Source organism: Motacilla alba, chromosome 2 (assembly GCF_015832195.1).
Source record: "Motacilla alba alba isolate MOTALB_02 chromosome 2, Motacilla_alba_V1.0_pri, whole genome shotgun sequence".
Taxonomy (NCBI): Eukaryota; Metazoa; Chordata; class Aves; order Passeriformes; family Motacillidae; genus Motacilla; species Motacilla alba.
Window position 1 is genome coordinate 54,487,370 of NC_052017.1, and position 25,873 is coordinate 54,513,242.

The 25,873-nt window shown below is 38.9% G+C and overlaps 1 protein-coding gene across 3 annotated transcripts in view; it reads left to right on the top strand.

Moving 5' to 3' along the window:
- The window catches only part of ITGA9 (integrin subunit alpha 9), a 237,722-nt gene that overhangs the window by 154,530 nt on the left and 57,319 nt on the right, over nt 1–25,873 (top strand). For all 3 annotated transcript variants that reach the window (XM_038123406.1, XM_038123404.1, XM_038123395.1), the window contains exons 19-23: nt 7,206–7,292; nt 8,524–8,603; nt 11,793–11,882; nt 14,611–14,719; nt 20,268–20,375. In XM_038123406.1, the coding sequence (XP_037979334.1) occupies nt 7,206–7,292; nt 8,524–8,603; nt 11,793–11,882; nt 14,611–14,719; nt 20,268–20,375 (474 nt within the window). The remainder of the gene's footprint in view (nt 1–7,205; nt 7,293–8,523; nt 8,604–11,792; nt 11,883–14,610; nt 14,720–20,267; nt 20,376–25,873) is intronic.

The window sequence follows — 25,873 nt, forward strand, 5'->3', positions numbered from 1 at the left end:
GTCAGCATACTCAGGTATGTAGTTTTGCTTACTCGTTATGCATTGGGATGATGAGGGTCAATTGGTGAAATGGCAGTTCACAGAATTTATAGTGTGTGACATTCATATTTCTTGATGTGGCTTTTTAGGGGAATATCTATGTGTTGAAAATAAAGGAAGACCTTCAGTCCCTGTGACATCTTAAAGCAGACCTTTATGGTTCACACAAAATATACTTTTATTCCATTTGATAATTTGATGTGATATCCAATATTCTTTAATCATTGCATTCAAGAGGTTAGATAAATGCTAGTTTCATTACAAGATCTTGATGAGCAAGTCTGTATTGAGTCTATAACTCGCTCTCTGTAATATTTTTTCAATGAGGTAATGATTAACAGCGATTTTCACATTATAGTTGCTGTTGATGCTGGTTTATCATTGACTTGACCTTCATGTTATTCACATTGTTACTTGCATTCCACCTCTGTTTGGAAATTACTTAGAAGAGAATAAATGTTTGAAGCTTGAGATCCAGAGCTGTTACGTTAAAAGAGTAAAGCCATCTTAATTTCTTTCCATCATGAACATATTTTTCCTCCTTTTGAGTGATTCTGTCATCCACTTTGCTTTGGCAAGTGGAGAGCTGTACACAGAAGAGCTTCTGACCACAAGGTGCTTGCTTGAAGTTGCCAAGTAAACTATATTTCCATAAAGTGGAACAAAACTCATGGGATTTTCACTCTGAGATAAACTCTTGAAATGCACATGAAAATATTTTTGTAGACCCATGACTGCTTTGTCAGCTACAGCTACCTGTGCTAACGACTGTAGTCTATCTTCAGAGTTACTATCAGTAACAGGATGATTTTTTTCCCCAGCTTGCAATATATACTCACTGTTCATGAGAGACTCTGTGGCCTTTCCAGAACGCCTGGTGCCACCACTGAGTGCTATCTCCACTGCCTAAGAAGCTGGCCTCAGAAGCAGTGCATCCTGACACTGTGCACAACTCTCCCTGTCTTCCCCCCGTCTAATCCCTGGGTTGTGCAGTACTGAGAGAGTCAGGTACTGATGGCAGTGGTTGTTTGAAGGCTTTGTGCATTTGGAACTCGTGAAACAGATGAGCAAAAGAAGAAAAACCAAACCCCCGAAACTGCAGGCTCAGTTTGTGATATACTGAGATTTCCAAGCAAAAGTGAATTCCTGTTGCCTTTGGCATTGCTGCGGACTGGAGTTGGGGAAGGTCTGTGCCTGGCAAGGTCCAGCCCAGAAACATGGAGGAAGTACTGTCTGCTCAGTTACCAGAGAGTACTGCTGACAAAGACACAAAGCAGACATCAGACTGCTAGTTATATGAAGAAAAGAGAGAGGCTTAAAGGGCTTTCGAGGATGATAATCAGAGCAAATTCTATGAAGTATTTGAGGTAGGTCAGACACACCATTTCAGTGATTTCAGATGATCTTGAATTCTTGCATAGTGCCAGTGAGTTCCCAGTCAGTAATACCACTAATTTCTCTTAGTGTTTTTGCAGTTTTAAAATATCCTACAAAGCACTATTTTAGAGGAAAGTGTGGTATCTGTGGAATTTTGTATTAGAACAACTAAGCTGTATGCGCATGAGGGGCCCTCCAAGATAAAATTACCAAGATATGTACTTGTTGTCAGTCATAAGGAAACTTAGTCAGGGCCAGACCTTTTATTTGAAAAAAGTCCCTAGCCTTTTATAAGCTCAAGCATCCCTAATTGCACTACATATGTGGATAACTGACCCACATTCTTTTGTACTTCAATTGCTGTGGAAAGAAAATACATTAGTATGTTCAAGAGCTAGCTGTTAAGTTAATTGGTAGATCTTTGTATCCTTGAAGCCTCAGTGAAGGCATTTAGAGAACTGCAAGGCAGGGAGAGATAAGTATGAGCAAAAGAAAAATTTTGCTTTCCAAACCCTAGAGAAACCCATGAGCTGTTGAAAGCACAACTGAAGGGCTTAGACCAAGATCATGAAGAGTGATTTGAAGGAGCCATTTCAAACATCATCAAAGAGATGAGTCTTTATTTTAGGCTCCTGACATGTTTGTTCTACCCAGCTTTGCAAGCCATGTATGTAGGGAAGCAGATTACCAGCTGTGAACAGACATATGTTTTGTGATATCTCCCAAAAGTAAGAAGTTCTTAAAATGCAGGTCAAGTCTATATAATTGTCCTGTTATGTGGAACAAAACATCCAGATGTTCATCTAAATTCTCATTTGGGAAAGTATCCCTTCTCACAAAAAGTTCACACTGAAATTACTGAAGAATAAGTATGCCTTTAAGTCAGGGTCTGTGATGAGAATAAAAAATAGTACAAATTTAGCAAATTTTCCCAGTGCCCAGTGTAAGCATCTACCTTTGGTGCAGGTCAGAGAATTTCTGAATAGCTGGTGGGGATAGTTATAAAATCTATATGCTAGAGAGGATAGTATGTAGATGCATAGTACCTAACTTTTGAGACTTAGCATAGCATGAGGTGGACAGTGTAAGTAGTCCTCTCTTGTGATATTTTCTCAGGAAATTTATTTTAAGACTTCTTGGATGAAGATACTGTTCATGATCCTCTGTGGTGTTAAGTGCACTGGTTCACAGACAGGCACCATAGAACAAGAAAACTAGTAACCACAAGGAAAAGCAGTACAAGAGTGTATGCTCTGACAACAGATGCAGGAATTCACAAGAAAAAATCTGAACAAGTTAAGTAAATTTTCAACATCTTCAAAACAGGAGTTTTTGCCAACAACACAAGACTTCCAGGACATTTTCTCATCAGTTCTGGAATGTATGCGCTAGTGCCCAAGATTTGTGAGGAGGATTTTTTCAGTTTAAACAACAACAAAAAAAAAAGACCTTTAATTTGAGTATAGCTAAGCAAAGAGAAATATAAACTGCTGGCAATTGTATTTTCTAGCAACTTGAGGTTTTTTCCCTTTTAAAAACATACAGATTATTTTAATAATTCCTTAATGAAGTTTCAATGCCTTTAATTGGTGGTTTTAATCAAAAGTTCCTTAAGAAATAAGAGGTAATCAGAAGAGTTCTTAAAAGTATGATGTGAACTCTGGCACAGATAGTCAGCAGTATTCAACATAATACATAAATTACCTTAAGTTCAGAAATTATTATCACTTTCTATTGAGAGCCACATCTGGCATATCCTTTTCACATTTTTAGTATTGTTCTGTTGCATCTCTTTAGTGACACTGCAGATGCGGTATCTACTGGTAGGTTGTGTGCTTAGAAAACCAAAGACTTAGCAGGTCATAAATGAGTGTTAGAATAGTTGAATTCACACATTCTCTGTGAGAACACTAGTGAATGCAAAATAACACAAATTACCTGTACTTATATGAATGTTTGCTTTTGCTGATAGTCATAGTATGGTAGAAGAGTTGTCAGGTAGATAAAAGCCAGGTATTGGAGTACCAGTGTTGAAGGGCAGTTAATGGACTGGGGGAGATTACTTAAGGAGATGTTTTAGGTAAGGAACTTGCAACCAGTCATGGGTAGAGATAAGTGAGGAGAAAGTTGAGGAAGTAAAGTGATGACTCTGAATTGGTGCCAAGGCCAACATCAGTTCAGAGGAGTCGTTCTACCTTTGGGGAAGAAATGAATGATGCTAAGGTTGCGAAAAATAAAAACCAAATATAATTATATGTGCTGCCAGATCAGGCTCAGGAAGATTTGAGGGTTTTGGTTGGACATAAGTGAGGGAGAGAATGGTCAGGTTGTACTGTCTAGCCAGTAACTCATCCCATACCAGCTGTGCAAGACTCACTTGGGAAAAAACCCATATGGGGTCTAATTTGAAAATAGGGAGTCAAGATGAGACTGAGGAAGTTTCAATGTCTTGAACGTGAGTGTTTCATTGCTCATGTTATAATGATGAGGAACCTTTCTTTTCCGTGATAAAGAACTTTGAGAAACAGACTGTGAGCCAGCCTGAGCTTCATATTTCTCATAACCAGGTCAACATTTGTGATGAAGTAATAATAAAGTTATTTGACTAGTTATCTGACCATTTATCTGATTGACTAAGAATATGTGACACTCCAAAATGTTTCAGAAAGAAAGTTTTCCAGATAAAGCTTCACACTGTCTTGTTGGAAGGGAAACAGCCAACCCTTTTGGTGATGTTTTCTTTGCAAACTAGGAACCGCTATGAAGCTCATGCAGTAAGCTGAGTTTATCAAATGGGCTGTATAGTCATAGAGAAGCATTGCTCATCAAAAGCATGACCTAACATCAGCAAGAAGTGGTATCTGCAGTTTCTGTAAGCTCTGAGTTGCACTGCTGTTCCCGGTTTGTAAGATAAGACAGCACCAACCCTTCAGCCTCCTGGAACAGTGTGAAAATTGAGTTTAGAGAGCTGACCACCATAGGGAAACACATAAAGAAACAATTTTCTCTCCCTTCAGAACAGCACACTGAAATTGAAGCCTGAAGCTAAACAGGGAGCAGTGAAGGAAAACCAAAATATTTACTCGTTAGCTGGGCTTCTCCATCTTAATCACAGAGCAAGCCAAGGAGTCCATGGGAAAAGTTTTCTGGGTAGCCATTAATTTATAAATTTGTGGGAGGCTGAACCAGTATGATGAAGCCAAACTAATTTCTGCTGTTTTCTAGCATTGAAAAGTTTTATCGTACACCATTACTAGAATCACTCAAGTTGGAAGGGACCCATAGGGATCACTAAATCCAACTCCCTGCTCCTCATGGGACTCCCTAATTAAACCATATAACTTAGAGCATTGTCCAGATACTTTCTGAGCTTGGACAGGTTTGGTGCCCTGACCACTTTCCTGGAGAGCCTGTTGCTGATTGACCACCCTCTCAGGGAATAACCTTTTCATACTCTCCACTCTGAACTTCAGTAATGCAGTATTAATATTAATCATGAAACTGGACAATACGCTAATGAAGCCAGAAAGTCATTCAAGTTAATTTTCCTGCATTCGTTAAACTTTTCCAAGCAACAATAAGCAAAACCAGTGAATTCAACATTATCTTGTAATTTTCTTTTACGGGCAATAAAACCACAGGCATCTGCCTGCCAGGTGTCTGGTCTGTAAAGGCATCAGTGTGCAAAATGAAGAAGGAATGCCCTTCTTCTGTTATCAGTATGAGGGTTCTCTCAATTATGCTGGTCTTTGACATCTCTGAAGGGATATGGCCTTGAGGAGAGAAGACAGTTTCTTGAGTCTGTCTGGTCACTGTCACCATACTGGACAGCTATGTAATTAGAAGCCCTTCTTGACAGAACACAGGCTAGGCATTGATGGAAGAGATTTCATCATTTGCCCCAGTTAGCAAGAGACGTTTGAATGACCCAGAACTGAGAATGTTTTTGGGGGAAACAGGTGTGAAATTTTTCATTTGGTTATGCAGCTGATCAGACTTCATGTTCTCTCAATCACTCTCATAAAACTGGAGAACCTTCCAGATTCCTGAGAGGAAAAGGCTAGTGAAAGGGATGTTTTGCCCATGAAGCACTTGTTTTTCTATTTTGTGTTAATTTTAGAGCAGAAAATCTAACACATATGTGGATGGTAGCTCTGTACTACTGAAGCTAGATATTTGATTTGCTAAGCAGTGCCATCTTTCGTATTTCCAGAAATGGAAGCCTACTAAAGATTGCAAGGAAACAAATCCATAGAGAAACTGAATGGAAAGGCCACTCCTCTGGCATTTTAGTAGTATTGCAGTAATGTCACTCCATTAGGTTTCTCAAGGTGGGCACTGATTTCCTCCTTACATTATTTTTGCTTCTCATGAAACCAGTGAAATACTGTCTGAGTCAGGTAAGAAAGATAGTATTTGGTCTATCATTTTCTAGAAATGCATGCCCTGATTTGAACCATGATTTTGAAGCTAAATATCTGTAGAGCACTAATGTTGTGCTTAGGTCTGAATGTGAAAGGCAGAGAGACATTTCCTGGAGATGCCTATAACCCAAGTGCATGGTACAGGAAGCTCCTTCCACTCATTCTTGTTCCAGCTGAGAATGTAACTTTTAATTGCATATTTGAAGTAACTCAGGAAATGTGCACGAGCATGAGCTTTGCAAACTGCAATAAATAGTGAAAATAGGTCAAATAAATTATATGCTCTGTAGCAAAGAGATTCTCAGCTGCATGTCTGGAATAAAATTAATTTATAGCATGAGATCTCTAAAATTTAGGTATTTGTATTAAAGCACATACCATAGGCACTGTAGTTCGGATGATGCTGTAATCAACAGTAGGGCCTAGAGAGGTATCCAACCCAGTCTAAATTAAACATCTGCATTTGGTCTGCTGATCTATTTTCTACATCCTTTTGCTACCATGGGAACAGTGACATGTAAATCACATAGCAGTCACTTGCTGTGTAGGCTTTTAGAAGCAAGATTCTAGAGCTAAATCACACTCCTAAAGTTTAGTGAGATGAACTTGCCCACAGTGGCAGAGTATTAAACTGTTTCCTGATAATCTTGTAATGGGAATATGCTCATCTGGAGCTAGGCACTTAATTTATGGAGCAATGAAACACTCCATTCACCAGAAGAATTTCTGTTGTAGTGGAGTCACCAGTCAAGCAGGATAGGGCTGTTCTAACCTTTTGCATTTGAATTATTGACTGTCCACAGTCAATGTTTAACATGAGGAGATGCTCATTCCTCTACTTTATCTGTGACACTGTCTCACTTAAAGTTAGTATCCATACCAGCATGACTCACCTTGTGGACCAGGGCAAGAGATCAGGGCATTGAATGTCACCAGAACCAGATTAACTTTCTCTTCTGCATCTGTGTATCGCATGGCTTGGTCACTGTCTCCCAACGCTGTTCTCTCCTCGTGGTACAGGTACCTGAAAAAACTACCTTAGAAAACCTATATTCTTGATAATTTGAAAGCTTTCTTTTATTAAATTGAGGGAATAACTGAGTTATCCAAGAATTTGGGCTGACCCCCTGACTCTAATGTATTTAGTCATGCAGTATTTCCTCATGATCTATCTCTTAGAGCAAGGTTCTTATGGCTGTCTTTTTCCCAGTGCTGGTCTGACTAAAGTGAAATAAGGAAGTACAACACAGTGCTATGATGGGAAATACTTAATTTTCCATAGTATTTAATCATGTTGGTGTTTCTTAACAATCTTATTTTTCTCCCCAAATTTGTAATCTCATGGTATTTTTTGTTTTCTTGCAGGAGGAGCTGGGCATTGCTTGTGAATTACTGGAGTCAGATTTCCTCAAGTGCAGTGTGGGATTTCCTTTCATGAGATCCAAATCTAGGGTAACTTTGTGATATTTGCATTTGCAGAATATTGGTCCATTTACCTCTGTCTCAAAGAGTAGCTGGAAAGCCTACTGCTCTATTAAATGTCTGTGATTGATACTTTCTCTAGCGTGCTAAGCCAGATATCCAAGCCTTTCACAGTTACAGAGACTAGCTATCCTTTTTCCCACCAGACAGGGCCAATGACAGTGCTCTGGGCACTGCAATAAAATGGCTTTGAAAAATGGTGCAAAAGTTGCAGCTTTGGAAAACTTATATATTTCCTCTGCAAAAAAATTAGAAATGGACTCTCTGTCTTACTCATGTTGCCTCTGTGAGTTTGTCTTCTTTCACATTAAAGAATCCAGCTGGGTTCTTTCTGCCACTAAAATGATCTATATAAATGACCAACCCAGAAAGGTGAGAAAATGAGGAATAACTTAAGGATGACCTGAAAAAAAAAAGTCTGAAATTTTTCAGAAAGTTTCCATTTCAAAAGCAAATCCTTTCCATTTGAATTGATGTATCTTTTTATCCAATATAAAAGTTTTTGTTTTCTGTTTTTATAATTGACTCTTTTGTGCTATTTTGAAAAAGTAAAAATATTTAAAATGGAATTGAAAAAATACATGCAGTAGCAAAGTATTATCTAGAATGTAAGAATGTAAGCCATTGAAATTACAATGGATTTGGACACTGTTTCACTTGGCCAAAGTCTATTTTGGAGTTAGGCAGAAAAATTACATGGAGAAGTAATCCACCAAAGTAAAATTCTTATTTCAAAATTAGCACCTGTTTTCACCCATTATGATGTGTGTCCTGAATGCTGCTTTAGCTTGTGCCACTTGCTCCAAGTCTCCAAGTGCAGCCCTGTGGCATTGCCTTTATTACCCCAAAAGATCTCTTAATCAACATATAAGATACAGAGTGGTTCTGACATAGTTTCAGGTAGTGATCCTCAGGTTCTGCAAGACTCATTCCCAGGCAGATGATCTCCTCAGGAAATATCTTTGAATGGCAATTCTAGTAAAGGTCTTCTCTTAATGAAAGAAAACCCAAACTCTGTAGTATTTGAAGAGAAACACCATTACTAAGACTTAAAAGGTAATTTGCAGTAGAAGTGCTCTTACGCATATCAAAATATGCCACTTTTGTAAAATTAGGCCAGTAAAATATAAATAAGGTTTCAGAATAAATACATTTTGAAACAATATGCAGAGTCTCTAAATATGGCTTTTTCTTTGTGCAGTATGAGTTCAGTGTGATCTTTGACACAAGCCATTTGACCGGGCAGGAAGAAACACTTACCTTCCTTGTTACTGCCCAAAGGTAAGGGGACCCTTATATGTCAAGATTACTTAGATATTCTTTGTTCCATGAAGTGTGCATTACATGTACTTGACAATTACATGATGTTAGCTGTAGATATGTATATGTGTAGTAAATTAGGTTAAATTACTGGGGCTAAATGCATATATTTTGGTGATGCAGAGGAAGTATGTATTGAAGCTTCCTGAAAAGTAAGATCATACATAGGTTTTCTTTGCCAGGCAGTTGCCATTCTGAAGGATCATTCTGTATTCTCTCAGTTGAAAGGCTCTTGTGTTTCAGTGGCTATCTCTTTTGACCATGTATCAAGCTCAGCTCAGCTGCGGTTGATGATCGACACAAGATAGCCCAACCCATTTGTTCCAGCATTTGACTGAAATAAACATGCTGGGATGCAAACCAAAAAAGATAAATGCTTTAATCACATGGTTAGGGATCCCAGTGTTAGGTTCTAAAGTCACGTATCTATTTTTCCCCACTCTGGATCTTCAGCGAGCCATGACAGACTGTGGAAAACATCTAGATAGTGTACTTCCCAAAGAGCACTTCAAGTAGGCATTGAAGTAGAGTGTTGCAAAATAAGCATGCATAGGCATTTTGTCTTGGGCAGGATAAAAGGTGTGATACATGCTCTGTGCCTTCTAAGATGATGTACCATGAAGAAGCATACTGCATGGGTGATTCAGTAACAAGCACTTCAATGTCTGTATGGGAACCAGTGCGCAGCTGTATTAACATTGGCCATGAACTGCTGCTTTGAAGTGTTGGGTGTTTGACTAGTTCCTCCTCCCGTTTACTGTGTAAATGAGTCAACTTCATATCCTTATGTATCCAAATCAGGATCTTCAGTCTGAATTTTCCTCCCAAATGGGATGACACCTCTACAAAAGGTAGAGATGAGAGATAAGATGTAGCAGCTGCTGAATGACTGCTCTTAAAAGGTAGAGTCCTCCCCTGCAGTAACAGCTGTAGGTAGGAGCAAGATCCTGCAGCACATAGGACTGGTATGAGACAATGAAAGTGAGACACGTCACCATGTCTTGCATGTTAGCGAAGTTTTATTCTCCATCAGATGTTCATCATGTGTTCAGATAACCCTGTGATGCTTCTCAGTCAGAGACATCAGTATCTGCTAGGTGAATGCCAGTTAGTGCAAAGATGGGTCAGCAGTGCTTTAAATTTGCACAACTAGTGTTTTCCCACCTTGGATAGCACAGGACTTCCCTCTGTAATCTCACTTCTTATATATCTGTCCCCTACCAGTGAGAAGTACTAGTCTGTGCCTTTAGATGAGCAAAGAAATAAATGGTAATTGTTACGCATTGAGTGCATGCTTAGAGATACTACGAGAAAGTTTCTCATTGTAGAAGGTTGAGAGAGAATAGTTGTTTTGAAGGATTTAGGTGAACCTCCAAAGAGAGTATGCAGGTCTCAATGCTGATTACCATTTCCTCTGTGACTTTAGGCAAATTGCTTAATTCCCTTGCTGTCAAATGAGTGTAACAAAATCTTTCTACCACAAGAGTTGCAGGGGGCCCCGAGGTAAAGTCAGTTATGAGGAAATTGAGAGAAAGTACCTGTGCTGCATCAGACTAGGTTGTTTCCCCACAGACCTGGAGCTAGTCTGACAGAAATAGCTGGGCAGGGAAGCTATGTCATGCTGTCATGGGAAAGCAAGTGTTGCCTTTCAAGTATCTACTTGAGCCTGTCCCATGTAGCTGCAAATTTGGCAGTAGAATCTGTGACAAGAGGCTGGCTCAGTATTGGAACAATTGGAGAAAGAATTAAACATCACATTGTATTTCTCTTACACTATTTGGCTGTTTTTAAAAAAACAACAAACCTTCTTTTTGCTTCCAGGTGTGAATTGTTTTTCTAGAGCTAGATTCACTGAGTTGTGTTCTCTTTTTCTGACAGTACCTTTACTCCATTTGAAACAGATAAGAACATATCTATGAACCCTGTGTAGAATTCTCTTTGCTTATTCTGTGTGCCACCATAGGGTGTTGGTATTTATGTTGGATGAGAAATGTCTCAATTTCAGACTCTCCTCTGAGCCTGTTCAGGGGAAAAGCTTTTATTAAGTGGGGTTCTTTCCCAGGGGTAAAATTTGTGGAGTTTTCTATCTGGGCCATATTTTATCAGCACACATAGGCAATGTGTCAGTTGTAGAAAGCTGAGCGGTAGGTAAGCATGTATATAGCCAACAGGCTCTCTTTTTGTAATCTGAGCAACTCATAATCTGGATGGTATCACTTGGGATGTTATTGCCTGCTGTTGCCTCAGTGATACTGTCCTCAAATAAATATGATCATATCTTTTGTTTTGCCAGTTTGATTTGTGAGTAAATCCAATGAACTGCAAGGCAAAAGTGATTCCAGAGTACTACTGAAGAAATTGGAAATACATGTAACATATCTTTCAAGATTGTTGTTTTGAGCTGTCACCCAACAAGCAGACTCATCATCAGAATTAGAATAGTTGCAGGTTTGTGTGCTAGACATGCATTACAGGAACCCTTCCCAGACTTCATACATAAAGTATTCACACTGAAACAAAGTGACTTAAATGAGAGCTAATTGCTCGCTTTTTTCCTTTCTTCATTTTGGTTTTGACTGGCTGAGGCAACTGCCTTTGACAATGTAAAGTGTAAGTGCTTTCATTTTGGCAGCTAAGTACAGGAAGAGGGGAAAGAGAGGGTGAAATTGCTGAGAGGTTATGGCCAGTTCACTACGAGGGTCTTGCCCGAAAAACTTCTTGCAGTGGTGACAAATTGGTTCTATAGTACAGTGCAGGTACACTGAAAACATTTATTCATTTGGTGAGTCAAGACCCTGTGTGAGGTGTGTCCCTCACAAATTGGGAGAAAATGAGCCCTTGCATGGAAGTCTAAATGTTCTTGTTTCTCTCCACTTTGTATGATGGGTGCTGTAGTTTCCCACAGGCATTTGAATTCACACCTTGTTCCAATATACTTTTTTTTTTTAATGAGCCTGTTCATGTCACAGCCACAAAACTCATGCTTTTTTGTGTGTGCCCTCTCCAAGGTTGGGTGAACTTTCTTAAGGAGCTGATATCACTCCAATAGAGAGGCTCAGGGTACAAGGCAGAGAGGTGGTGACTGTGAAACTGTGATATATTACAAAGGCTGTCTATTTGCAGTATGTTTATTTTTCCTTTCTGACATAGTGGAAACCTAGAACGCACTGAATGTCTGCATGATAATACTTTAATCCTGTCTGTGCCCCTGATGCATGAGGTGGACTCATCCATCAATGGGTAAGTATCAGTCACCAAATGGAAAAAAAACAACAATAATCATCATCATCAGCAGCAGCAGCATCAACCTAAGAATAACATCTGAGTGTCTTCCAGTGAAAAAATTAATTGTTCTCTTTGTTTACATGTAGCCAGGCTGTTGCTTTTTCCTTGTTTCCCAGACTCTGGTCATTCAGACAATCTCATTCAATACCTGGAAATTTTATTCATTTCAAGACTGTACCTCATTTTCACTACTTCCTAATTAATGCTAATTAGTTACCATCACATTTATAGTATGTATTTTAGTGATTGTGTTTAAATTTAAGTGAAGCTGTAGATATGATGGACCTTAAAATTAAATTTAAAAAGAACAAATAAACCACATCTTGTTCCTTAGGGCATGTCTTTAAGGAAATGGTTGAGAGTCACCAGGCCAGAGGTTACGGTCAAATGTTCTGGAATTTTAAGGAGATTGGTGAAGTCTAGCTGTTTGCCTTTCTGTTTAATTTCACAAACAGAATTTGCTTCTGCTTCTGTTTATTTTCTTACTTCCTCTATTCCCTACTCTGTGAGGCATCTGACAACCAACTGCAGGACATCTCTCACCCTTTGACTGAAATACTTGTCTAACATATTGCCATTGTGTCCTCTCGCTTAGGCTGCACGTGTATGAGTTCCTGCCTTTGAACTTGGGGCTCCTCCCTTCTACTTGGCATCACAATCTAAAGTCTAGAATGAAAGATTTGTGGTCAGTCTCAACAGTCAGACCATTCCTTAGCATAAACAGTGCTTTGAGTTGAAATTTGAGGACTTGGTCACTGGAGATGAATTAGTATTCATGTAGACTGAGAAAGCTGACATTAATTCCTAAACTGGGGAAGCAAAAACTCATCAATAGTGTCCCCACAGGGTCAATGTCTCATCTATGGCAACCTCAAGACTACAGGTATTGTCTAAATGATCAATGCAGGTTGGCATCAGTAGAAGTCAAATATTCCCTTGACCACTATGCTGCATGTGTAGAAAAAAGTTAACGTGCACTGACATGTGATTTGATTGAAAAGCTGAATAAACTCAGATTCAAGGCCTAGACTGGTTTTCCTCATAAAGCTCATCCTGTTGGATAGAAATAAAATCCTTAATTACTACCACAGCAGTCAGAATGGGCAAAAGGTTTGTTTGAGCCTGCTCAGAGAAAGGAAGTGCACTGTCAAACCTCATAAGATGACTAGCAAGGGCAAAAATCTCTGTATTGAGAGTACAGTCTCAGCAGCATGCTCTGGAAGTTTTTGAATACTTTCATTGTTACAAATTCTTTAGATATTGAACTCTCATTTCTTTATGCTTTGATACAGATGGATTTTTATTCAGCTTTACAGACATGAATGCTTTCATCTGTGTCTTTAGATCTCTTTTTGTTACCTATAGAATACTGCATGCCAAAACATAATAAAAATTGATTTCTTTCTCTTTGGAATGTACTTTTTTAAAGCACAAGGTCTCTGAATTTTTAAGCCCCACCTAAGTGCCTGTGTGGATTATATTTTTCTTTCTCATAGACAAACCTTAGTTAATTGAAATTCACAGAAAAATCCAGCAGCCAGAGAAAAGTTGTGTTTATTGCAGGGCACATTCCTAGGCATAGTAATATTAGTAATGCTCTTCTTTTTGGACAGTATATTTTTGAAGCTTGTTTTATTAGTTTAATTGTCCTACATTTGAATCTAGAGGAGCAAACTTCATTCCTGGTTATAAATAGCCCAGAATGGCTTGTACCATATTTCGGAGAAGCCTTCTGGCATAACACTGTAAATGGGAGGAGAAAATCTGTCTTTCACTGTTTCCCCTAGCAATCGCTGGCATAGGATGCAGGCAGGATAAAAGGAAATGTACCTAAACAGGCTTAAAATCCTGTCTCAAAGTGCACTGATTCCAGAGGAAAACCTGGGAAGGAAGCACAGTTTTAGGCAGTAGGGAGGACTAAGGTTTGTCTGAAATTACACCAGGACCCTTTCCAGATACTGGCGAAGCCTGAGATTAAAAGAAGACATAAAGGATGCTTAAAGCACTCCTAGTCCTCTTCTGCAGGATTTTTAGGTACTGTGTTTTGTTTCCAAATAATTTCTGATAAAATCCTACTGCATTTTACTGTATGATTAGATGATAAGAGTGGTTAAGGAAACTTGAACTGCTCTACTCTAGTTGAAAGCAGGTTATCCCCCTCTAATCTTTCCTTTAATCATCTGCTTAATAATAAAGGTAGTAAAACTTATGTAATTAACTGTTTATTCCTGAAATGCTATGTTAAAAATGGTTAATGTTAAATAAAATTGAAATGTTACTTTAGTGAACATGCAACTTAAAGTATTCCTCTTAGATACTGTTTCTTCAGATTAACTTGTTAGTGTCATGATTTCCCGTGTTAATCCAAGCTATGGGACTTGAGCAAATCAACCATGTCAGGGGACTCCAGAGAGGAGGATTTGTGATGGGAAAGGAGAAAAGAGGATAAGTAATCAAAATAAGTCTGCTTCATTGGTGGGATACTAACCCATGTCAGTTGAGATGCTGCTTGTGTAATCTAATGTTGCCAAAAGGAAATCAAATCACAAAAAATAGATTAATGTAAAATGGTCCCATAGAATTTCACGTGACGAGAAAGCGAGGGGTGCAATTCAGCTAGACACAAATATATTTCATTTTGGCCATAAATTCAGCTCACTAAATTTGTATCTTGGTCTTACAGAGAAGTCTTCCCTACAACATTTTTCTACGGTGATTCTGTGGCAGCTTCCAACTTTGTTCAGTTGGAAAACCATGAATGCCTTTTCCAGTCTCTCAACTTCACACTGCAGGTAAAACTTGTCCTTATTTTGACTGCTTTCCTGATTGATAGCACATTCTTGTTTTTTCTGAGTGTGGTAAGGGCTTTTGTGCATGATTTTGCATCACAGACATGGGCAGAATGGAAGCTTCAGACAAGGTTTATAAAGAAGACCCTCTTGTTGAGTTATGAGGTTCAGAAAGGACTCCCTTGCTTTCTAAACTTCTTCTCAGAGAGGAATCTAGGTGCTGCTGAATCCAATCCTAGCCTCAACTGGGTCAACTGTTTTTATCTGAAGGTTATGTAGGTGTACTTGGTAATAACAACAACTGTGGGCAAATCTCTTTTGCTCAGCCTCAAGGAGAAACCTTGAGAGAAATCTCCACTCAAGGGAAGAATCTCCAGACTCTCTCCTGGAAGTGGTGTGTTAGAAGTCCATACTGATAAAAAGTGGGACTGAGCTTTTATAGTATAAAGTGATCAACTGTCACTCATATGTTTCTAGGCTAGCTGTGCCAGCTCAGCAGCTTTAGACAAGTTATCTGTACTATGACTTGTTGATTCCTTTATCAGGAACATTGCCTATCACATCCTCACTGGTACCAGTTTTTGTCAGGAAATGCAGTCTGAATGTTTAACTTTGGGATTGATGAGTCAGTCTCTGTTGGTAGTCCCTGCTTTTCAGAGACAGGGCAACTGAGAGATGTTTTAAAAGATTTTATTCTCTTATCAGTCTTGCTGAAGGGTGAGACATAAGAGATGCAAAAGTCAATGCCATTATATCGGAAGCTAACCTATTTCCTGGTTATAATAGCTTATGTTCTTCAGCCTATTTGCTTTTGCCACACAATGATGTTCGTACTTCTAACACCAATCACCTATATTTTCACCCCATGTGGTCTGCTACAATGCATCTTTCATAGTTCCAGTTCTCTAAAATATCTGGTGTTTTTGCAAGGCCATATTTTGAAACTTGTTGAAACTTGTTTCTAGTTCTATCTCTCTCTCAACAATGTCATCTCTATTCCATGGCCTTCCTAATTCAGGCCACCTTATCTCAGTGTTTGCATACAGAGGTACAAGACTGTGTGTGTGCTTTCTGTCAGGTTTTGAGAATCCCTTACAAATCCATTTCTCACAAGCCTCGTCAGTCTTTAACACCAAAGTCAGCATGACTACTCTTCTCCATCCATCATGGGTAACTTTCACAAATAGGGTTTAGTTTGAGCTGTTTTACCCCCACTCAAGCAGAGCATCCCACTACAATGCTGTACAATGCATTCTTGATTGGATACCATATTTACAGCATGCAGGGATGGCATATATCCTTTATCTGAATATATTATGACAGGAATTGAAAACATGGCATCTTACTTCCATAGGGAAAAAAAGCTCCTACTGTTTATTTCTCTCACCTTTTTTCACATGCTGGGTAAAGAGCCCTAGTTACTCAAGTGCCACATCTTGGATGAAGCCACAGGTTAAAAGTGGAGGAGTGATTATTTTTAACGGCATGGTCATTTAGCAAAGGAGTGAGCAGCCTTTATCCAAGAGAGCAAACACATATCTGTGCTAGGGATTCAGGCTTGCTAAATGCCCCAGCATGAAAATATTTATAGCACTACTGATAACAGTACAGTATAGGGAAGAGATAAGGACACTAAATGTAGTAATTACATATCCTCTGAACATAGAGAGGCATAGTTCTCCCAGAAAAATCCTGGAAACTGTCTAGAAGCTGTGGGAAACTTGGGCAAAAGAATTCAAACAATTATTATCTCTCTTTCTGTAACCATTGTTTATAGATATGGTTCTCCAAAGTGTGCTATTCATAGTTCACCAATGGTGTGAGATTGTCATGGTTTGGCGCTGGCCCAATGCCAGCGCCCCCATGAAGACATATTCTCCCTGGTGTCGACTGTGAGATGCGATCAGAAACAGAGCAAAGCAGGCCTCTACTTATGAACAAAGAAAGGAAAAAAAAACTTTATTATCATATAACTACAATAAAATGAACACACAGAGCAAAATGGAAACCTTTCAAAATGTTTCTCCTCCCCCCACTCAATTTCCCACATCATAAAACAAAACCTTAGATTTTTACCAGTCCATCACCCTTCAAATAGTCAACTCAGTCCATCTCCACCCTTCCAACAATCACTCCTCATTTCATCAAGGAGAGAGGAGTCCCTCTTGCACCACAGGCAATTTCCCCTGGAAACACAGCCGAGTCCAGTTGTATTTCCCCGTCACTCAGCACCACCCTTCGTGACTTCTTCCTTCCATGTCCAGTGCTCTCACCACTGCACATGGACCAGAGCTGCTTTTAGGGTTTCCCTTTTCAAGGATGCTTCGCCCAGTTCCAGGAGAAAACGACAGTCTCTCACCTTTTTGGGACACTAGTCCCCCCCCACATTTCACCCCCTGGGGCCGAGGGGTCTCGAGAGCACCATCACCTCATCACCTGTCGTCTCCGCTCACATCACTCCTTTGGCACCAAGCCATCGCCTCCCCCTAAAATGCAGTCTCTGTATTACAGGAAAGGTTCTGTCCATGGCCATACAAGAAAAGTCCAGCCAAAAGCCACTCCATCATCTCCTCCCACCTAAAATTCTTCTCAACTTCTCTCAGTTCTTCTTCACTTGCACAGCTTGCATCACACTTGCGCATCTCCTCCTACTTTATCCCCGTCTCTCTTCTCCTTCAACTCCCGGAGGATCGGCATTTGCAAGGTTTCCATCATCCCACAGAAGGGTTAAAATCACAGTCTCTACTCTTCCCGAACTCCCACACTGGCTCCGCCGGGCACTCTTCTCGCCGCCCTCCCTTCTCCTTCTCGGCCAGGCCAGTGCTATCAAATTTCAAGGTAGCACTGGCACCTCTCTCTCTCTCTCTCCCTCCTGGGAAAGGGGGGCTGTCCAATGCCTCTCAGAGTTCTTCCACCCTTCCATCTCTGTGGGGAACTCACTCTTATCCTACAGGGGCCTTCACCTCCCTTCTCTGCCCAAGGCTCCGGCCTACCTCCCTCCGGCCTCGTGGCTTCTCCTCCCCCGCCCAGTCCGCAGCTGGGCAGGGAAGGTCTGACCTCTCCATCCACCAGAACCAAGAGAGAGTTCTCCTGGGAGTTCCTTGCTTTTAACCCCTGTGTTCTCAGAGGCGTATCCATATCCTCAATGGCCAAACCAGGTGCCAATATTCACATCTGAGCACCTATTGGTTTGACCACCACCACCTCCCAAAAACTCACTTCCTCTCAAACCATGACAGAGATGTTTCTACTTTGAGACCAATCAAGTATCACCTTAGCAAGTCCCTTTATAAAAAGACCCACTACTTTCCTTAAATGCTTTTGCCTTCTGATCCACCTGAAGACTGGAGTCTTCCTTCCATCCCTGACTCAACAACGTCATCAAAAAGACAGGTGTGAGAAGCTTTTAATAAATACCTCATAGCATCTCAGCATTATTCAAGTGTTACTTACATATAACACTTCACAAGGCAATTAGACGAGTTCCTGATGTGGCAAAATATATGGATGGATTATTATAAGAAACTCTTGTGATGTGGCCAACATTAACTGGCATTGTGTTTCACTGCTGTAACTGCATCTATTACAAGCCCTACAAATCCTTGTTGACCGCTAGATGGGACTAGGGAATGATAAGTCATGCAGAGGTACGTTCATTTGTTGTGAAAAATAGTGTTTTGTCTTTTTTCTTTCTGTTTTCCTAGGCTGAAAACTCAGTTTATAACAAATAACATGTCTGTCTCCATGGACAGATTGTGATTCACAGCAATTAAGCCCCCACTGTTATACAGTGCCCTTAGCTATTTATTGAAGGACTGAAAGCAGGATTTCAGGACATAAAAGCTTTTGTGAACCAGGCTATTAATTCTTGTGATTTTGGTTTCATTCTTGGGGGTTTGTAGGTCTTCTTTCCTTCCTCCTCCTCATACCCAGTGATTGGTTAATCCAGATGAAGAATGGATGCACTGATGCTTTAACTAGATAAATATTTTCAGTAAAGCAAAGTGATAACAGGGAAGGGAGAGAGAATCTATGTATTGGCAGTGCCACCATTTGTCCTACCAAATGCTCTTGTACCAAATGCTCTCATGCACACACTTAGCAGTTGCAATAGTAATATTTTTTTCCATACAGAAGTAGAAAATTATACCATAACAAGTTATTCATCTGCTCTCCCATAATGGGGTAAACCTTATAACTGTAGGTATCACAGAGAAAAGGTAGTTTCACAATAGGCAAAGCATTGTTTGTATCATTCTTGGCTCAATTATTTCCTGCCAAATATTTAACTTCTCCAGATGGAGAAAAATAATAGTTCCTTAACCAAGAGAAAGAGATGAGTTACAAAAGTATGGGCCTTTATAGCAGTTTCTACATGTGAAAATCTCTACTAGATCAAATATGAACAAGGAAAGAGAAAATGCCTTTTCTGCAATAACTCATATCTGATCTTAGTGAGATAATCAAAGTTTTTGAAATGTCTAACACTAAACATGTTTGTATTTCATGCAGCATTTATCATACTGCATTCTAATGGGATTTCTCCCCCTGCCTGGAGCCTCAGGGCTTTTGCGAGGAGGATTTGGCATTGCAAACCAGTTCTGTTTATCAGTCAGGCATTTCTTCAAATATAAACAGTATTTGAAGAATGAAAACCTATTGGTTTTAATATTTGTACTTTACACAATTAACAACTGCATGTTACATCTTTTCACAGTAGTATGTCAGTGTGGATAAATATTGTAATGGGTTTCATGTTTTTACTTTAATGGTTTTTAATGCATTTATATTTGTGTTGTTAGAAAGAACCAGAAAATATTTTTCCTAATAAAAAAATGTAAATACTAATGAAAACTTAATTTAATTAAATTTTTTCCATGGATTATTTCACTTCAGCAAAACTCCATAAATTTTGGAATTTTCACTGGATACATTCAGTGGTGGATGGGAAATTCTTTGAGCTTTTGTTGAAATTTTGGGAGCCGGGGAGTGGTAGAAAGCTAATATTTTCTACTAAAAGTATAATTTAATTGAAAATGCCAGAACTTGAATGGAAGTTGTTCACATGCATTTCCGGGCAACTCACTCAGAAAGCCCACAGTCCAGCGGTCACAGTAATTGTTTGGCTTCTGCTCTGTAAGGAAAACATATGCAGAATATCATGCAGTGGTTAACAGATGGAAATGAGAATGTTTACTGAGAGACAGTAATATTTCTTGTAGCCTTCAAGATTTTATTACCAAAACATTCAGTGTACTAACAATATCTCTGTATATAAAATATACTGTTTGTATTGATGGCTGGCAATTATCCTGCAAAACTGCTTCTCCTTTCATATGTGAGCTGTGCCTGAAGACTGTTAGGTAAGCTAATCCTTTGACTTCATTCTGACACTTGAAAAAGAAGTCTTAGTCTGAAGACATTGAAAAGCCTGCAAAGTACTTTTATTTCTTCAAATTTATCTGTACTCCCAGCTCTGAATATACAGTAGTTTCCCATTTATGAGAAGTCAAGTATGTAATTTTATTTGTATTCATTTTTTCTCTTACAGGTTTATAATGCTGGACCAAGCACTCTTCCTGGAGCTTTTCTTGATATTTCGATTCCAAACCGCCTCTCTGCCACTGGAGCCGAAATATTTCATATTCAGCAGATGATGGTGAGTATGTTATAATGTACTCTAAACACAGAGGCACTGAGAGCTGCTGATAACTGAAACAAAAGTCCGCCAAAACTCAGTGAATAAGTTGCTTTTTAAGATAATCAAAGGTTCTTTGCATCTGTGGCCAGATCATAAGTAGCTGAACCCCTCCAGCTATTGGTGTTTTCCCTCAGCTAGGGCAAAGACAGCCAGTTGTATGTTCCTGGTTTCCTACAATGCTGTGTAAAACTGGGTCAGGCTAATGCTGAAGGAAATATAGAGAACACTTCCACAAGTCACACCTGCAAAGAGGATTGTCTCTTAATCAGTTCTGCCTGACTGAGGGAGGATTAAATGGTGTATATAATATCAGTAGGATGCTTTCTCAAGCTGACTCAGATTCCCTGGGTTGTTTTTTGTGGTTATCAGTTAGGTCTGAATACATTATCTATATATATTTTGCTATAGTCCGTGTTATAATTTGCTCTTTTTAAGCGTTCTTTTAACAAATGTAAATAATAGAGGAAGTTCTTCTCTCAACACAGTGCTTTTCAAAAGATCATTTTGTCTCAATTTCAATTCAACATAAACTGCCATAGACAAATTCTTAGATTTAATTTCTAATATTCATATATTTATTTATTTAATTCAAAACCTTTGTTAGACCACTTAAATACCATCTTTACACTGTGGTGGCCAAAAGACCAAGACCTTACTACTGAGGTAAATTTATTGCTGAAATTCAGAGTAATCTGCCTCTGTGAAATGAAACCAGCTTTTTGGGATTATTGAAAGGAAGTATTATACTTTCATGTTGTTGGTTACTTTTCTAGCCTTTTAGTTGAAAAGTATTACCTGTTATATAGGTAACAGTGTCACTGAATATGTGTAAATATAGATCTGAAAGATCTTTCTAAGCAGGTTTCCAAGATTTTCGCTGTTGGAAGGTATGAGCTTACAGATGGGTAGTAAAGACAGAATGACTGAGAAACATGTGGGAATATTGTATGAAGCAATAGTAGTGTATAGACAGAATCAATTCGCTAACCAGACTTAATTAGTTCTCCAACATATGTGTAATTTTCTGTGGCATTGCTTGTTAATGTTTATTTAGTCCAGCTTTATATACAGAAGATCACCTTTCCTTTGACGCATTGCCTGCCAAAGTATCCTGACCCGTTTCTTTGTTTGTTCCCTGGTCTCGTGTGCTGTAGGAGAGGGTGTGTTCACAGCAGACACAGAGGGGTGGAAGTCTTCCTAATGGATTTTTTTTCTCCCCAGATGTCTGTATCTCCTCTAAAGTCAGTCACTCTATAAAGGAGGTCCCAGCTGAGTGGTGTGGTCTTGAGCACTGTGGTAATAAATGCTAGCAGGGTTTGTATTGCTTTTCCCCAACAACAGGTTGCGTTGCTCTGCACATTATTTTACTGAATTGTACTTTGAAATATGTTTTTGTAGAAATGTTAAACTGATGTTGTGAGACCTCTTTGCAGGTAGTAGGCAAGTATGTTTTTATGAGATGTCTGCCTGACACACGCTGGCATTCCAGTAATTTTGACTACTGATTTTGGGAATATGGTCAGTAGAATTCTCCTACGTGACTTTCTAAATACCTCTAGCATGTTAATAAATGTGAGCCAAGAAAATCCTGTCTGTGACAGTGGTTATCCTTGCTTTACAGGTACATAATTATAATATTAATAACACCAAATTATTATATTAATTATGCCAGAAGATTTGCTTGACTGCATACAGGAAATTTGTGTCGGAGCCAGGCACTGAACCAATGTATCCCAAGTTTTATTATTGTAACAGAGAAGGCATCCCACTCTCTTTCCTACTGCTCTCTCCCAGGGAGTTTTTATTGACTGAAAAGGGAACTGAAATCATGGAGTTTTTCAACTTTTCATAGAATAGATCTAATTAAACAAGGAAACCTAAAAGGAGATGAACTTTAGAAAATGGTTTACAATAGCTGTTTCTCCAAGACAATTTTTGTAAGCATAATCATTAAATATTTCAAGGTTTTGCGTATTTTGCTTATTCCCAGAATCTCGACTTCAATAAAGATAGTAAGGTATTAGAATCCTTTCAGACAGTGCAGTGACATTATTTTCTCTATACCTATAATCTAGCCATTCTAGCTGTCAGTGTTGACAAAACTTTGAGAATAGGTGTCATTAATACAGAGGATTAGGAATTGTCATTTATCTTTAAAATACACTGTTGATACAGAACGTGGGATTTGATGACATAGTGGTTTTAATCTTAAAGCTAGTAATTCTGTTGCCATTCTCTGATACACAGTAAGGCAGTGAAATTTTTGAGTCAAAATGCATAGTTAAAGTACTAGAGTTTGTCTCACATACACATAAACTACCCAAGATAGTTTCAGGAGCAAACTCTCTCATATTGTGTTGATTGAGCTAGTCTTTCAGGCACAAAAATTAATAGCAGGAGGACAGTCACATATGGCTCACTGGAACAGTGTATCTCTGGGAGGTATTAATAGGAAGTATTATCTGCTGGTCTTAGAGAAAATGACAGCCCTCATTCTTCCTCTGTTCCTGCCATTCTGAGCTTTTGGCTTTATTCCAGAAACTATTTTAATATTTTGTTAAAGACAAATTCATATCATGGAGATGTTTTGACACTTGTAGTTCTGCCTTAGAGATGTTCAGATGCAATTCAAGGGCTGTTGGGCGCAGCACTGCAGTTTCTGCAGCACTTCTCCCAAGAAAGCCCCCAGTATGCAAAGGGAATGAATCAATAGTAAAAGCCAGAAGTAAACAAAAAAATAAATAATTGTAAGAAAACTAGGAAAAAAAATAACCAAAACAATTGAACTTCATCCCTATTAATTTTTAATGAATAGAAGATACTAGAAATTTTCAAATAATTTTAGGTAGGAAATTTCACCTCTGACATTGGCTTTACGTAGTAAATACATTCTGCAATGGTAAATGATATTTTGGAAACACTTAATTCAAATTAGTACCTGTTTGTTTTTATGAATTTTTGTATTTGCATTCTTGCGAAGGTTAAAAACCAGCCAGGTTAAAAACATAATAAATTAAATACCTCAGCTTGTTAGTAAAAGTGTTGTGATAGAATAGTTTAGATAATGACATAGAAGAGCTTCACACAAGAAGAGAAGGTACTCCTAACATAAAGGTATATTCTCCACTCTTCAAGCCATTGGTTATCTATTCTTCCAGGAAGAAAAACAGTGCTCATTATATTTGTGTATGTTTTTGGTTTTGAACTTAAAGGTCAGTAATTTCCTTTGTGTATCTATACAAAGGCAAGGGAAGCACTACCAGACCTTAGCTGGAAGCCAAGGAGCTGCATTCTAGGATTGTCAAGAAGATTTTCACAATGGGAGTTCCTACTAAATTAACCACAATATTTCCTGAAGCTGTTCATAACTTAATCATGTGTCCAGGATTATTCATGTGCTGGCTTTATGGAACTGGATCAGATTATTGCCTTCTGGTTTATTTTCTTTTCATTGAAGGTAAATGCAATTATGAGGAATTAACAGTTGCAAACCGAATTTGTCTGTTTGAACTGGATGATCCTCTTCCCTCCTCTGGAGGGACCAAGCAGAGCCTGTTCGGTGAATCAGTACCAAGAATATAAAAAACTATATTATCACCATCACTGAGATAAGAATCTTGTAGGAAAGTAAGATGCATATGTTGCCAGACAGTCTCTTCAGAAAGAGTTTTTAATCTAGGCAACGATATAAAAGGGAATTTGAAGGGAAGAGGGAAAGAAATACTGTTCTCAGTTTTTTGCCAAGCTCCCTCCTTGCATGTAACTCTTGATGTCTAAGTATAGTAATTAGTGTTTTAGTAATTGCTATTAATGGAATATATTTAAATTCCCATGTTATCTTACTCTAACAGTTAATGAAGAGAGGCACAGAAGCAACTCTGAAGAAGCACTTGCCAGTCTCCACTGATTATACAGAAACCATCTAGTTTCCCTGATTTTCCCTAGGCTTCTAAACTTAAATCTTGAGAATTATTTACAGAGAGTGAAAAGTGGGTTGAACTTTAGTCTTTTGACTCCTGACCCCTTAAATGGACAACCTTTCAACCAATCAACTTTAAATGGGCCAGTTAGCCCTGGCTGCCAGTTCCTGGTCCAACCCTTCCCATGACTTCTTGTTTAGGGAGCAAAATAAAAAGTCCTTCTCTTGCAAGGTCAAAGATAAGTCCTCCAGTTGTCCTATTATGTTTGGCATATTCACTTCACACTTCTTTCTACACAAGAGAGATCTGGATTTTGCCTTTATGATAGCTGGATATCAGTAAGATTTTAAAAAAGTAAAGAAAAACTGAATGAATTAATGGAAGAATTTGAAGAGAATTCTGTTTACAGGTTGCCTTTTAAGTTGATTGATCTGTTCCTGTGAATGTTGAAAGAAAAAAGTAAAATGAATTGGCCTTTGACAGAAAGATTGTTCAGGAACATTTTGCACTTACAGCAAGATTTATTTTAGCCCTTTGTGTTAGTCATCCTGCATGTAGTCTCTTCATTTCAATGACTTACACACACACTGGCATACACATATTTTGGCACCATATTTAGAAACATAGCTAGATTACTGGAGGAAATTACTCATTCCAGGGAATATATTGTACAGAAATTTGTATAGAAAATTGTACAGGTACTTTCTGACCTTCGTGCCTCTTTCACTTTATTGCTTTTTAAATGACTCTTTGAAAACATTTTTGCTTAGGCAGTTGGAGGTGTTCCCTGCCCCATCCCCAGTGTAGAGCACCTCAGTGATATCAACTGAATCTAGCTTTGCCTAGGAGGCCTGTCTGTTGCATAAGAAACTAGTACATCTTCCACATCCAGGATGGCTGTGAGGAGAGGCAGAAGCATACACTGTGGTCCATCATAGCACAGTTGCCTTTAGACAGGAGCAGAAAGGAGGACTGCAAAGCAGCTCAGAAGGAGTTCCTAATGTCAGCATGATGAACTGAAGAGGAACTTTGCTGACTTTTAAATTTCTGTTGTTACACAGGAAAGGCTGCCCAGGTGTCCTGATCTAGGGCAAATTTAGGAGAAAACCTCAAAAGGTTTTCCTCTAGAAAGCAAATTCAAGTGGCCCCTCCCCCAACTGGTTCAGGAAAAGATTTCCTTGAAGAGAAGTGGGAAAAAACTTCATTTAACAGGCAAAGCACTCACCAGCACAAAAAAGGAACAATATTTTAAAATAAAACCTCTTGCTAATCTGAAGAGATGACAAACTCAGAGAGTCCTATTCATGGGTTGCAGCTCGGCTCACCCAGTCTCTTATCAGTCTCTGCAGTGTTAGAAATGCCATGGCCCATACAAGAGCTGTGCCTTGGTCAGAGCTCACAGCATTTTCAGTATTTCAAAATAATCTTTTTCTGCATTGCTGAATGCATCCTTGAAGATGGAGCAAAACTTCTTAACATTGAAGAAACTTTTCTGTGACTTCCTAGTTGAGATCTTTAGGTGAAACCACATCTGAA